At 41.8% G+C, this 16,113-nt stretch overlaps 1 protein-coding gene across 5 annotated transcripts in view; it reads left to right on the top strand.

Moving 5' to 3' along the window:
- Positions 1-16,113, top strand: part of grin2bb (glutamate receptor, ionotropic, N-methyl D-aspartate 2B, genome duplicate b) — a 136,019-nt gene that overhangs the window by 16,940 nt on the left and 102,966 nt on the right. For all 5 annotated transcript variants that reach the window (XM_006787358.3, XM_006787356.3, XM_006787355.3 and 2 more), the window contains one exon: positions 14,037-14,732. In XM_006787358.3, the coding sequence (XP_006787421.2) occupies positions 14,037-14,732 (696 nt within the window). The remainder of the gene's footprint in view (positions 1-14,036; positions 14,733-16,113) is intronic.

The raw sequence follows: 16,113 nt of genomic DNA, 5'->3' as shown, positions 1-16,113 counted from the left end.
GTTTTAATTAAATACACACATGTTCACAGTTGGAATACGTTTTATTAAAAAGCCACCATGTAGTTGTAGTTATTCTTAAAAAACAGCCCCACGGAAATAGAATGTTTCATCTTTACAGGAGATACTGTACGCAGACTGTGAAGACCATTTTTAAACAAAGAGGAGCTGATTAGAAATTACCAACAGTTTGATTAACTGATGGGTTTTTTCCCCTCTGTAAAAATGCCCATTATGAGATAGTCTCTCAGTTGTGGGGATTTGCTGCTCAGTTTTAATTTAACTGTAAGCCTAATATCATTGGATTATGAGTTGTTTGGACAGCAATTTGAAGAAAACTTGCAGATCAGTTAATAAAAATAACTGTTGCCCTAGTTGGATAAATCCCCTAAAGCTTTTTCACTGTGTAATCACGACAATCTCAAACTAAACTGAAACAACAGAAACTGAACCTTTTAAACAATAAATATATAATACATTAATACTGAACACAATAATCTTCTAATACTGCAAATATCTGCTATCCACATTTAAGCGTAACACTTAATGTGGTGCTCGTGTGTTAATCTGAATGCTTCAGCTGGTGATGTGTTGCATTGTGCAGCTTGTCTGTATGTGTGTCCTCATGTAGTTCATCAGCAGCAGCTCTGTCACTGTGTTGTCACGTTTTAAGGAATAAGCTTGTCTGTCTCTGCTGGACCTGCAGAACTTCACAGTCTTTTCTTCTGTCTGTGGCCAAGATTTTTAATGACTGTACTTCAGAAACTCTGGTTAGATAATCACAAAAAAACAAGCAAAACTGTTGTCTGGCAGGTTCAGAGTCACAAGCTTTGGCAGTTGAGTTTTCATTTGTGGGAATATTAACAAGGTTTCTCCTGACTTCAAATGTGGGGGGAGTGAGTCTGCATACTCACTTCTGTATCCTCTGTATTTCTCAACATTTGATAAATGAAATAATTTCACAGTCCTTCTGATTTTCTTTCGATGGAAAGTCAAAACTCTTTTAGAGATGCTAAAATGTATTTTATGTAGAAACCCCCCCAAATCATTGGCTCAAACACATTACATTTGTCAGGTCTTTATTTGAATTTCCACCTTTTGCCACATGCAAGGGAGAAAACAAAACAGAAACACACCATAGCCCTCTGTGTGACACGCGCATCCGCACACTGAGGAAAACTTGGCCAGAGGTTGGAGCAGATGTTTTCTGGATGTTATTTGAATGGTGACCAGCTGACAGAGCTGAGAGGTTTGGTGCCGAGCGTTTAGACTCGCTCTAAGACACACCAAGGACATTTTTTCCTGTAATATTTGTTATCAGTGGTTGACAGTCTGGGTATTATATTTGCACAACAGCTCAGTAAATCCAACAAAATGACTTGTCTTCTTGGCACAGAGAGGGCAGACCAGCTGCCGATGCTGGAGGAGGTATGAGGATGTGTAGAAGAGGAATTCAAAGGTCTGTGGCCTCAGGTAATTAAGGGGAATTATAAAACAGACAGAGTGGATAGCCACTGAGTTATTTTATCTACTCCCTTGATGCCACAGGCTTGCTATCAAATCCTCAAGAGAGCTGTAGCTGTTCAACACTCAGATTGTGCCACCAGAGAAGCAGTTGAGACCAAAATTGCTTGTGGATGGAAAACTACGATTTCATGTTTCTGCTTTTCAGAAAGGCCACTAAAAGAAACCTGAGAAAATACATTTCAGCCGAGGTTGAAAACATGGTGTGAGTGGCTTTTTATACACTGTGCTGTGGGTAGCACATTGTATCAGAGTGAGTTACAAGACCCTTTTTAAAAAGAAAAAGAAAAACCAGTATGCACTGTAGGCTATTGTACCATTACATACATATTGCAGAGGCATGCACCGACGAAACAGAGATGGTCCAGACCCTATGAGCCTCTAAAGGACCTGGACTGCTGTGGCAGTGTAACCTCAGTGGAATAAATGGCTTCAATGAGGTAATGAAGACCTCAGGGGATAGATGGATCCTGCTTCAACGCTGTGTTTGTCATCGTCCCTTTGCCTGAGTGTGTATATTCTGTTGTCCGCGTGTGCGCACTCTCTGTCCCAGTCAGTTTATTTGCCTCTGATGAAGAGACCATATAATGTTGTTTCGAGGGCTGAGGCAGCCTCAGTACGACAGTAGAGATCCACAGTGCGTCTTGTTATAAGTGCAATTAGCAGGGAGAGGATTCTTGACGAAACTAAAGTGCACTTAATGAAACACCCAAGACCCTATTCAATAAGGCAGTGATTTTTCTCTGCCATTCTGGCCCGTATGCAACGCAGTGCGCGAGGTGACAGATTAGTTGGTAGGGAAGAAGTATTAAAGATTACTTAAACAGATTTTAGTCCTCTCTTCTTTCCAACGTTGCTTTGGTTCATTGAAGTTTGTGGACATTCATATTTGGAAAGCTGTCTTAAGCATTTCAAGTGGTTTGAGGTCTGGACTTTCCAGTACCTTCATTCTTTTATTTTCCAGCCACTCTGTTGCAGTATGCTGTGCTTGGCATCACTATCCTGTTGCATGACCATTTTCAGCCAAGCTTTAACTGCCGGACAGATGGTGTCACATTTGACACTAGAATACTTTGGTATACAAAGGAGTTCGGGGTTGGACTCAGTGACAGCAAGGTGCAGATATGCTTTTTAATAATGGATTGGATTTATATAGCGCTTTTCAAGGCACCCTAAGCGCTTTACAATTCCACTATTCATTCACTCTCGCACTCACACACTGTGACTGTGAAGCGAGGCTGCCATATCGCGCCATCGGCCCCTCTGGCCAACACCAGTAGGCGGTAGGGTAAAGTGTCTTGCCCAAGGACACAACGACCAGGACAGAGAGCCCAGGGATCGAACCGGTGACCTTCCGGTTACAGATACGCTTCCCAACCCCCTGAGCCATGGTCACCGGTTTTGCAGAAGTCTTGTGTTCAGTTGCACCTTTGCAATCCTAAACTTTCCTGCTATGTTATTTTCAGAGAGAGAAGCCTTTCTCCTGGTAACCCTTCCAAATAAGCCATACATGTGCAGTTTCTTTCTAACTGTTCTGTCATGAACTTTAACATTTCATATGCTAACTGAGGCCTATGGAGTCTGAGAAGTGGCTCTCAAGGTTTTTTGCAATTCCTCTGAGGATTGCAGGGTTTGACCTTGTGGTAGGTTTCCTGGAACATCGACGCCTGGGAAGATGTTTCTAACTATACAAAGATTACAAATTGAAATGGTGTTTTAAGCCTTCTGAGATTGATGGGTGGTTACAATTGCTACTAACTACCAAAACCGCTTTTGCTGCTTTTATGGAGGTCCTCACATTTGCTGATGATCAGGTAATCAAGTGTATTTGACTAGCAGCACCTTGGTGTTACTGACCCTCTTGTTTCTTATGTAAGCAGTGAAGGTGTACTCAGATTTCACACACTGCTTCTGCTTCTTGGCTTAGGTATAATAGGCCATATTTTGTTGTTCGTCTGAGGTTGTATTTTACAAACTGAAAGGGAAACATTTATTTTTATTGCTTTAATATGTAAAACCTTAGAACTTTCAGAGGGTCTACTTTCTTTTTCAAAACTATATAAAACTATATATCTTTTTATCTGCTTTCTCTCAGCCTCTCTCATCCCACTCAGTGACTAAATTAAAATCTTGAAGCATCCAAAGTGTCAGCATGATTCAGTGCAAGAGGCTCTTTATTTATCTAATGGTCAATGCATTCCTGATATGAGGCAAAAACCAATTAACAAGTGCGATGTGGTTTATATGGTTTATTCCTTACAGACCCTCCGCTGTAGTTTAAAAGAACACACGCATATCCACACAGCTGTAGCTGTTGACGTTTTTCTTTAGTCTTTAAATCACCATCCCGCAGCCTTAAATACTCATTTGAGGACCAAATTATTATTTGTGTTTAGTATTCGTCCACAGCTGGAAATAGTTCACGCAAATAAACTATTTGCTCATGTTTGAGAAATATTGGCTGAAAAATGAAAGGACCAGGCTGTTTTAATAAGGTCTTTTGTCTTTTAAAAAATGTTTAGATTCCTGTTTAAGAGGGGTGAATAATATTTAGGAAAATGTAAACGGGAGTGGCACAGATAGAGCAGGGTGGTGGGGAAGCGTTTAAAGATGGACCGAGGCATATTTGGTTCTGGTCATTTGATTTCACGGTGAACAAAAGCAGCTTAGTCTGTATCTTTTTATCCAGTTATGACTGTAACAGTACAGTGGGGAGGCAGGGTATTTTGCTGCTAACAGTCAGGCCTCGCTGACAGTTGAGTTTGTGAGACTTTGTGAGACTTTGTGAGAGTGAATTGAATAATTATAGAGGATGTAAATAGAACTTTTGTTAGCTTCCACCACCTCTGCAGGAGAGTCATTATAGCTGCATGATGTCTGATTACCTGAGTGAATACAATGGTGTCACATGAGTCTGACTGACACATCACTTTTTGGTGAAATACAAGCTGTTCCATGGAGTACACGTCTTTTCCATCTATGAAACAGCTCGTGAGTCAGTTTTCTAATTCTGTTAAAAATAAAAAGGGCTACATCCTAAAGAGCTGTGACATCGAAACACCGAAAATGACTGTCCTCAAAATGAAACTGAGAGTGAGCGCTCAAAACCCATTTTCAGAATTTCACTTCAATGTGTCGTTTAGCAGCTTAAATAACAAAAATTATGTCAGCATAAAGTTAAAATAAATTAAAATACACATTATATCACCAGCACATGAATGGAAGCATTGAGCTAAAACGTAAGATCAATAGGTACTTTCACTCTGGTCCCCAGTCACACAAGCTTGGAGATCGGTCAGTGACTGCCTGGCAACGACCGGTCGCTAGGCAAAAATGCCTGGCAGGAGGTTGCTTGGTGTCACTTGGTGACACTGGTCGCACAGAGGTTTCCTCCTTTCAAGTGCTTTAGGTGGATTTTGCATGGAAGTAAAACACTCACCAACTACTTGCTATGCGGCTTTGAAGGGTTCAACATTTACCTTGAATAAAGCATGACCAGAATTATTGCCAAACTTACAAGCTCAATCTCTGGGTGACCAACTGGTTATGGCAGCTACTTATAGCAATGCAATCAGAGTCAGGAAGTTCCCCTCCTAATTTTATTCTAGTGTGACCAAGGCAGAGAGTGCAGCCGTGAATGCAAGTCGGCATTTTCCATGCAGACTGCAAGTGGCAGCGGCGATCTACTTGCAACCTGAGCAATCACAAGGAGATTTTTGGTGCAGCATCTCATTGTGGAACAGCCAGCAACCTCCAGCGATCACTTACCAACTGGATGGGTGATACACATTCTTCCACTGGTTTGTTGACTGTTCTTCTGGCCTGTTTGACTTAATTTCTTCCAACTCTAAAATCAATGGCGCTGCAAACAGTGAGAATGAACCAAAACGGTAACCTGAAAAACTCTAAAATGGTACCTAATGGTCATTATCAGCAACCATTTTTATATGATACCTTATTTGATCCATTTTTAAATTCAAATTCAAATTTAAAATTTAAACTAGAGATGGCACGATATCACTTTTTTATGTCCGATACGATATCATAAATTTGAATATCTGCCGATACCGATATGAATCCGATATAGTTCATTTTATAATCAACAAAACAGTTTTTTTTAATACCTTGCTGCATTTTGTATAAGTTCATACTCAAGTTTTAAAAATCAAAACACTAAAGCTATTCTGTTATACCTGTATGCAAAAAATACACTGCACCCAAAATATTTCATAGTTCAGCAATACTGATCAATCTCATTTACTTAAACCTACACCATCACATGCACAGTTACCAGCTGTCAGCTACGTAAAAAAGGATCCTGGTGTAGAAAGTAATATTAAATAAATTCTAACAACAGCTTGTTAGAGGCAGTCGCTCCATGTATCGGTTGTTAAGCTTAATGTGCAAATGCTTTACAAACACTCAGAGATGAACTTACACACTTGCTTTACTTCTCTCTTGGATAATTTTTTCAGAGATGAAATGCGGGTTTGGTAGCAAGGCTCCAAATGCTCAACCAGACCGCCAACAGGTCTGGTACGCCAATGCCGCTCTATCACGTTACGCATGCTGCCCCGACCTGCTAAGGTTATGAGCCGGTTTACGCCATGTTGCAAGTTTTGTGAGGTGCTTTTGTAATATTTAATGGATTGGATTACAGTTTTTATTTCTCTCCGATATCTGATCCAGTAATTTAGGTCAGTATCAGACCGATACCGATACGTAATATCGGATCGGTCCATCTCTATTTTAAACGAGCTTCTTTCTGTGGTTTTAAGGTCCCTTTGGACATTGAGATATAGTATGCGAGACAGTTGCTGATTTGCTCCTGTGTGGCTGAAAAACCAGTCTCCCAATCTCCACCAGCTAATAGAGTACAGTTTTGAATTATTGATGCTGTGTTGGAGTTACGACAATAAGCAGAAATGTCAAACATTGTCACCTGCTGCTGCGTCTCACCGAGGGAAATCCAGACCTTTAAATTAAATAAAAACCCTCAACGCTGGGATTTTTTTTCCGCTGTTGGACTGTCGGCTCATACTGTGTGTATTCCTCGAAGTCAAGTAGTTTTCTAATTCACCAAAGCGTCGAGTTTAGTGCAATTTGATATTACTTATAAGTCATGTCTGATGCAGCGTGTGCTTCAGCTCGGATGAGAAAAGTACCACTCTTACCTTTAACTGACCACCCACTGAATGTAAATGGGCTCCTTAATAGATATGCCTGTCAGCTTATGTTATCCACAATGCCTTTCAATCACTATACAGTTCAGCCCACCACATCAAGCCCCCAGGGATATAGCAGGGCCTGGTAATGATGGCCTACGTATGTTTCAAATAAAGTGGCAGCTTGAGTTTTAATGTCTCAGATGGCTGCTTAGAGCCTTTGCAGCATACACCCTGGAGTCTGTAATCCACTGCAGTATCCATGGGAAACATGTGACCAGTAAAGTCCTCACAAATTGGGGGAATTGACAGGGGACAAGCTGATCAAAGCAAACTATTGATGGACTGATTGATCATGTAGATTTTTCACTGGCAGATTGGAGCCCTGTGATGGTGAGCTTGTGCAGTTGCATGTCTTATGCAGCTCTGGTTATTCAATTGGTGGTCTGTGCCATTTGACAGACTTCTGTGATCAATGTTCTTTGTAAATGTTAAGGCCGATACGGTTGATGGCACCATCTTATTGGCATGATCTAGCTCAGCCCAGATGGTGCTGTGCGCACATTAACCTCACGGTGTGCGTGTGTGTATTGGTGCATGTAGGAAGGGCACAAACTCATCTTCTCACATTGGGGAAAACATGAGGCCACGTACTCAATCAGGAGGGATGACATGTCTGAATGTATTAAGGATTTAACCATTCTCCAGATCCACACTCCTGATCTTCTGCTCATAATAAGTAAAAAATATTTTTTCAACTGCAGGCTTGATGATGAATCTGTTCACTCTTAACCTGAGGCACACCTGCTCTAGACTTACATTATCAATTCCGTATTACCAAATAGCAACATGAGCACATGGCTAATTAACATAGCGTTACCTAATGCAAGAAGCTATTTCTGGACCTATATTTACACTCATGCTTGGACCAACACATAGCTCTTAATGAAAAATGTCCTATCTTTATTTCACTCACAAACAGACTGTATATAAAAGATGAACATAACCACCACCCATTAGTTAACAAGGTCATATAGTGAAGCCTCAAGCTGAGCATTTTTACTGTTGCCATTTTGGCTTTTTAAAGCAAGTTTGACTGGGAAACCCAGGGTACTGCAGGTGTGGATTGCCTAAGAGTTGTCCACAATATTATATGTGATACAACTGACAGTTGCTAGGGAAAAATGTGTTATCCTTGCCTGGCTGGCAGTGGTTCCTGGCTCTCACTGGATTAAACTGGATGCAAAGAAGGTGCTGCACCAAAAACTTCCAAAGAGAGGAATGGTTGCTAGCAGATTGCCATAGTTGCTTGTAGTTTTTTATGCTTGTCTGTAAATACTCTGTACTAGTAGTACAACTTGGAAAAGTGCGACACAAATGGTAAATTGACTTCAAAATAGAATTGTTCCTTGGAACTACCAACGTGTTTTAAAATGTGCAACTTTTACTTTTAAGGCAAATTCTCTCCATCTCTGAATTGTGTTGCACTTTTCACTCTTTCTGATCTGATCTTTTGTACCTGGCTATAAACTTTTTAACATGAGAACTGAATCCACATTGGAGGCAGCCTCTAGTGGGACCTATTGGAACTACATTTTTGGCTTTGTTTTTCACCTGCAAATGTTGCCCTTTGTGTTGTATATGCTGCCTTCCAGATAGCTCGGAACATTGCAGGAAGAGCAAGGAAAAACAGGATTTGTGTTGGTTCTTAGCAATGTAGAGCCATTCAGGTATCACTAGCAATACAGCATAATAATTGTTTATTTGCACTTAAAAACACTGCACAGGACATTTGTGGATAGAGCTTGGTCAGTGCTCTGTGCATAGCTTAGTTAGCGAGTCATAAATACACAACAGTGGCAATATAAATGAAAGGTTTTGCAGTTTTACTACTGTTTACGTCCAGTGCTGCCATCTTGGAATACTAACTCAGAGTTGCTGGGGTTGCTTTAACTTTCCAAGTGGTAAAAGCTGAGGGAGTGTTCCAGATTAAAATTAGAACTGGGACTCGGAAAGTTAGACTTCCAACTTATTCAAGAACACAGTAATAGAATATGCGAGCCAATAGGACATTTTTTGTCATAGACATCTATATTCAAGCTTTTTTAATTATGTAATCAGCATAGTCGCCCCCTATTGGCCATTATTCAAGTTTTTGACATTGTTAAGGCCATCTTTTATATACAGATCATGTTTTCACCATAAAACCTGTCTCTGTTTCCCTCACAGCTGTTTCGCTTAACTTTAACAATGCCTGTCTGAGAAACATAATGAGAGACAAAAGGGCAGAGGGGTGTATCAAAAATTTGTTGACGTTCAGAAACGTGTTTGACCCACGGAGCACACATTTGGGCTTTGTGTCTGCACTTGCTGTTTAATCACGTCTGCAGTAAATTACTGGATACAAGAAGTGCACTCATGGCAGTGTCTTGTGTTAGCGCCCATTGCCACTTATCCATGTTCTCTTTGTAATTGCTGTGCGGGCGCTGTAATGGGCACGCATGAGCACATAGATTCAAATGTCAGCTCGGATTTGTTGATGCTGTTTTGTTCTATTAGGCTGTGAGTAAATAATCCACTCTCGACACCCTGCGTTTAAATGTTATTAATTGGGGGGAGGCTGTTAATGACGGCGGAGACGTTGCATGAAGGTCTGATTAGTCCACATGTCACAGCCGCTCCCGCTCAGTGTTTTCGGCTGGCTGCTCCCATCCATCGTGTTATTTCTGTTTATTTGCCGGTAGCACTTCTGGACATCCATTTTTAATGTGAGGTACGGTCAAAAAAAAGAAAAAAAAGGAGGACTGGATCTTCTCCGTCTGCAGGAGCGCGTTAACTCACCTCACAGGTGTTTGTGCGGATGTGCGAGAGCGCGCGCGCACACGTTTGCGCGGAAGGGGCCCTCGTGCTGTTTGTTTTATGTTACAAGTATTTTATTTTTGTCAGTGAGAGTCGGCGCCGGCAATATGCGCCAGCTTAGATAAAAAGTAAATTGTGTATTATTAGGAGAGGGCACGCACTGCATGTATTGTACTGTGCGAGTTGTGTGTATCTTCCTGTCCGTCAGGGTGTTATGTGGAGGCATATTTGAATTGTTACCATGGAAACCGAGCTCTGCCGTTACACAGGAACCCGGATGAGTCTGTGCGTCTCTCCGCTCTCTCTCCCTCTCCTGCTGCTGTCACACTTCTTGTGGGATTTTAAACATTTTTTTTTATACTTTCTCTCCACTGCCCTCTTTGAGTGATTTCATCTGCTCATTTTCAGAAGTTCAGCCATTTTTATCCAACTTACGGTACACTATAGCTTTTACAAAACAAAAATAGACCCCAAAATATTTCTTTAACCTCCTCCCCACCCTTGGTCCTTCTTTTATCATCTTATGGTAATCATGTCTTCTTTTAATCTTCCCTTCTTCCACCTTCCACGCCTCCCTCCTTCACTCCCTCCTTTGGGTTTCTTATTGCTGTTCCTTCCTCCACCTCCATCTCTTTTGTGTATGTCTCTATTTATTCTCTCCTCTCGCCCCTCTCTTCTCTCTCCTCTTCTCTCTGCTGCCTTCCTCCCACTCGCTTCCTCCTCCTCCTCTCTCTCTCTAGGCTCTGGTGTCTTCATGGAGAATTCAGCTCGTTTACAATTAGCATGTGCACCTGCAATTAAGCCTGACAAACCTCTGGTAATTAGACCTTTTAGACAAACTGTATGGTTTTTTTTCTTTGGTATGTGGCGATCACATCCAGGCGGTTCGGCCTCTTTCTTTTAGCGCAGATTTGCTGGTTTCTGTCAGACATCAGTAGTGCTCACAACTTCTCTCTCCCTCTTTTGGTTTTTTTGGACTTTTATGCTATCGGTGCTGACTGTATCAGCTCCGCAACACACAGGCTGCTTGATAAATACAAGATTAGCAAAGGTGTTGTGTGAAGGAGGTAGAGAGACAAAGCTTTTTACTCTTACCCTTCATTTATCCCTCTCCTCAAGTGCTCCTTGGTGCTTAATTTAGAATAGAGGCATGAACATATACTCATTAGGATTCCTCATCTTTATCTGTGCAGAAAATATGCCCAAATTTGCACTCCCTGTTCACTTGTATGTGCGCGCACTCAGAAACCACAATTCTCACATCAGGCTATGACTAATTGTGTTTCTCCCTGCCTGTCACCTCCCTCTGCTTACATCTTTCACCCCGCCTCTCCCTTTTCTATCTCTCCCACTTTCTTTCCCTTCGCCCCTCTTCCTTCCATGCTCGTCTCCGCTGATCTTTGTACATGTGCTAATAGTAGCAGCGAATAACGGCAATAATACTGACTAACAGGTCTGCAGTTGACTTCAAAGATCAGCAAATGGGTCTCAGAGGGTTGAAGGGAGTGACCAAAAAGACAGGTTTGGAGGGCTAAGGAGAGAAAAGCAGTGGAAGCAGTGAGGGAGCGAGAGGGAGCGAGGAAGGGAGAGACACTCAGTGAGTGTCTAATGGTCACTTAGCCTGGCAGCAAGTCCATGAAGCTGTGAGGCTGTCAATCTGTCAAAATGCACCCAGCGCTATCATGACTCCCTTAAAACAGAGACGCACACACACTCACTTACACACACACAAACACACAAAACTCCCTCTCTTTCCTGCTCTATCTTTGATGTGTGCCACAGGGTTCCTCCGAGGAAGTCACGGCACAGTGTAATGGATGTGGCGTTGTCACTTGATGCTCTATGAGAGCTCACAGCCCTCTCTCTCTCTCTTTGTGAGGTTTTATTTCCAGCTATATGGGTCACTTAGCTTGTTCTGCAGTTAAAGGGTCAAATTTTCTGTATTTTGATAGCCTGGCCAGAACTGGGCTTATTAGCCTTATCCTTAACATAAAGCAAACAGCAAAGGCATTATTACAGAATAGACTTTTAGTTTTATTAGCAAAGCAAGCTCCAATCCATCAGATTAAAACAAAAAAGCACCTCTGGCTAAGCTAACAGCTTGATATTGAAAACATATAATCTCCTTTTTTCTTATATAGTATACTTCTTGTTTGTTTTTTTAATGTGGTCCCTATGTTGGATTTGAGACATTTTGACTGTTAAACATTTTATTATTATAAGTATTGTTAATGGTGTTAACACAGAACACACTTTGATAGTCAGGGATTGTCTTTATTACTGAGTAAGTTGAAAATAATGTGTTCGCTCAATAACACACTGAAATCTTCAAAATATAAAAGTTATACCATAAAATAATTTAAGATCATTATGACCTCCACTGATTGATGCACTTAATACTCTGCTGGCTCATTACTTTTAGCCCAAAACAGCTTCAACCCACAAGGGCAAAAACTCCAAAAATATCAGCTTGTCTTCCTTCACACGAGTGACATCCCATTCTTAATTGATAGGGTTCAATATAATGTCGGCCCACGCTTTGCAGCTATAATTGCTTCAATTCTTCTGGAAGGCTTTCCACAAAGTTTAGGAGTGTGTTTATGGGAATTTTTAATTTTTCCAGAAGCACATTTGTGTGGTCAGACACTGACTTTCGATGAGATGCCTAATCTCACAGTATTGGGCTGGGGTCAGGACTCTGTGCAGGCCAGTCAAGTTCTTCAACAGCAAACCTCCATGTCTTTGTGGGCCTTGCTTTGTGCACTGGAGCGCAGTCATGTTGGAACAGGAAGGGATCATCCCCAAACAGTTCCCACAAATATGGGAGCATGAAATTGTCCAAAAAGTTTTGGTGTGCTGAAACATTGAAAGTTCTTTCACTGGAATTAGGGGCCAGGTCAACTTGTAAAAGCAGCCTCACACCATAATCCCACCTCCACCAAACTTGGCATACTGCAGGCAGACAAGCTCTAGTGTGATTTGTCACTCGAGAGATCGTCTCCACTGCTCTGGAGTCCAGTGGCAGCATGCTTTACACCACTGGATTCAGCACTCTACATTGTGCTTGGTGATTTAAGGCTTGAATGCAGCTGCTTGGCCATGGAAACCTATTCTATGAAAGTCTCTACACACTGTTCTTCAGCAAATCTGAAGACCGCATGAAGTTTGGAGGTCTGTAGCGATTGACGGAGCAGAAAGTTCTGAGATTTTATGTGACCTACCACTTCATGGCTGAGTTGCTGTTGTTCCAAATCTGATCCACTTTGTTATAATAGCACTAACCGTGGACTCTGGAATATATAGTGGTGAGGAAATTTAATGATTGGATTTGATGCACAGGTGGCATCCTTTCATGGTACCACGCTGGAAGTCACTGAGCTCCTGAGATCGACCCATTCTTTCACAAATGTTAGTAGAAACAGTCTGCATGCCTAGGTGCTAGATTTTATACACCCGTGGTCTTGGGAATAATTGGAACATCTGAATTCAGTGATTTGGATGGGTGAGTGAATACTTTTGGCAATATAGTGTATGTCCGGCAAGCTTAATGGCGAGTTACTGGCCCGTTTGAAAGGAAAGCTGTAGTGAGACTGAAAACAGATGTCGGCAAACTGTGGAGTGTATTTAGGAACATTTGTGCAAACTTTTGGGAAAAAATATTATGTTGGACACAACTTCAAGTCCTTAAGTTGTGAGGTGAACTGAATCCTAGCCCTGTTGCCAGGGGTTGTCCTTTCTCAAACAGCAGGACCTTGGCAACCCATGCCAAAACAGCTCAGGTATTTACACCTTCAATATGCAAGATGTTGACTGTGAGATCCAGCTGCTTACAAGCTTAATAAAAGAGTGTCAAAAAGCTGACTCGCAGGCCAGAATCAACCTACAAAAGGGTCCAATCAAGCTCACTGGATGGAATTGCAGCGAATTAGGCTACACCTTTTGGCTTTTTCCTGTATTTTGCATCAGGAGGCGCTCGGTTGCAAGAAAAGATCACATCCCAAGAGCAGAATGATTTATCTCCGGAAATTATTATCTGCGTTATTGTCAGTTTTACAGCGTCCTTTCTGCCATACCACCGAAGTAGGATGGCTAATTCGAGAAGCCGTGCCAACGCATTTTTGTTTTATGACAGTAATGTTTCTTTATAATTACAGCAAACCGACAGGTAAACTGAGTTATATTGTTGAAGTTTCTCTTATGTTTTTTTGCAAAGCTGAAAAAATGAGAACATGATGATGATAAACTTTGCAGGCTGTTCATGACCTGTTTTACAAATTGATGTGTCATTGACTGTTTTTCTGAATGTACTGTGATCTGATATGTCCATATGGACTGTGGTTACTTTCATTTTCTGCAGGTGGTCGTGTTTTGCATCACCACTGTTGTGTATGAATTAATTTATATTTCAGTTCATATTTAAAGTGTTAAACATCATTTTTCAGATGTTTTGCATTTATCTTCTCTTTCTTTCTCTGTTCTCTTTGCCTCCAGGGACGGCATTTACACTCCTCCACAATGCTTGTCAGCCTCCACCGTTCTCACTCCCATCTTCAGGACAAGCACTTGATCTCCCCCTCCTCCTCCTCCCCCCATCCTCCCTCTCCTCCTCCAGACCGGTCATCCTTTCACCCTTATCCGTGCCCTCGGGTGACGCTGCCTTTCCTCTCTCTGTCCTTCTCTCTGCTCCTCCTCTCCATTGTCCTCTTGCCCGTCTGCGAGTCCCGCAGGGGCGGAGGTCCAGGAACTGGGCCTGGAGGTTCCCCAGGGGGACAAGGAGGCCAGAGGGGAGGCAGCAACCAGAGGGGTGTAGTTATCCCTCCGCATTACTCCCCCGGCTCTCCAGCACTTCCCCCCATCAGTCCCAAGTTGATCAACTCGCTCAGCATTGCTGTCATCCTGGTGGGCAACTCTAGTGAAGTAGCCTTGGGGGCTGGACTTGAGAAGGAGGACTTCCTCCACATCCCGTATCCTCCCAAAGTTGAGGTGGTCACCATGAACGAGACCGACCCCAAAAGTATCATCAATCGGATCTGCGCTCAAATGACAAGGAACCCACTGCAAGGCGTCGTGTTTGGTGATGACACAGATCAGGAGGCCATCGCTCAGATCCTGGACTTCATTTCTGCGCAGACACACATCCCCATACTGGGCATCAGAGGAGGATCTGCCATGGTCATGGCTGCTAAGGTAGGAGAACTCGGCTGAGTGCATCAATGCTTTGATCCACAGTCCACTATAATCGGGAACAAATATTAAGGTGAAGGGAAAAGAGATATACCTCATCCTGCAGTAGAATAATGTCTCCTAGATACAATTTAGAATAATGTACTTACGACTAATAATATAATTCCTGTGCAGGTTTCTAGATTAATCATATCAGCTGCAATAATTCCAGTCAAAATTCACTGAAAGAAAACAAATAGCTGAATCATTTTTTCTGAGATAATGAACTGGGTTTTTTTTATTAGTGTGAAGTCTATCAGTAGTATCATTTGTTAATTTGTCCTTGTACTTTTTATGTTGCATCAGCCCCTCGGTGCTCGGTGCTGCTTCTTATTCTAAACCAGCCTCTCGACTGATTGATTTTGCTGTTAATAGACCCCCCCCCCCCGGCCCTCCGTGCCTGACGTCACATCGGAGCTCCTGACAGCGAGTCGACTCAACGTTCAAAGCACTCACAGTGGGAAACAAAAGAGTACATAATAAGTCAAAAAAACATCTCTGTGGGACTGAGATACACGAGATTTGGCACAAACTGGGCTGCACAAGTAGAATCCATAACCCCGAAATGGAAGAACAGCTTTGAAATGTAGCCTCAAAGATGTAGTGTTAATAGCCTTTTAAGTTTCTCACAGACGAATGGCGGGGTCCGTACAAGCGTGCAGGAGGAGTTTTTAAAAAATTTGTTTTTAGTCTTTTTTTAATTAACTTTTAGATGCATGCTCGCTGTGGGGCGCACAGTAGATTCAACATATTGTTTGTTACCAAGTGCAAAAGTTTCTGTTGACCTTGTTATAGTTTGGAAAAACAAATCTTACCTCCCAGTCACATATCTATTAGTGGAATAAGTTGAGTGTGTTTTTTTAAAGTGTATTGTACATTTTTAAAAGTCCTGAAAGTTTTATTGCAGTACTGCATTATGTTAGAGGCTGGTGAGGACTTTAAGGAAATCAGGGATACGGGCCGGCTCGGAAAAGCTCCATTGCCCATAATTTTTTATGGTTTGAAAAAGAATTTTTTACGATTGAAAATCCCCGATAAAAAAACTGTAAATATTATCATGCAATAAATAGCACATGCATTTTTCTCTACTGCATACTTGCAATTTTTCAGAGATGAAAATAATCATTAGAAAAAATTACAGATAGATTGCTTAAAACTGCTGCAGTTAAAGACTTCACATTAGCAGCTCTCGTGTGTATTGTGAACATGTAAATTCTCCACCACCAACCTGAACAGTTGCTACACGGCAGGATGGATCCGTGTTTTCACCCTACCACCTAAATGTTGCGGCAGAAATAGAGATCCATCAGACCAGGCAATGTTTTTCAAATTTTCTGTAGACCAG

Source organism: Neolamprologus brichardi, chromosome 6 (genome assembly GCF_056152115.1).
Source record: "Neolamprologus brichardi isolate AB-2024 chromosome 6, ASM5615211v1, whole genome shotgun sequence".
Lineage (NCBI taxonomy): Eukaryota > Metazoa > Chordata > Actinopteri > Cichliformes > Cichlidae > Neolamprologus > Neolamprologus brichardi.
Note: the sequence above shows the minus strand (reverse complement) of the source record. Positions and strands in the feature narration are given on the sequence as shown.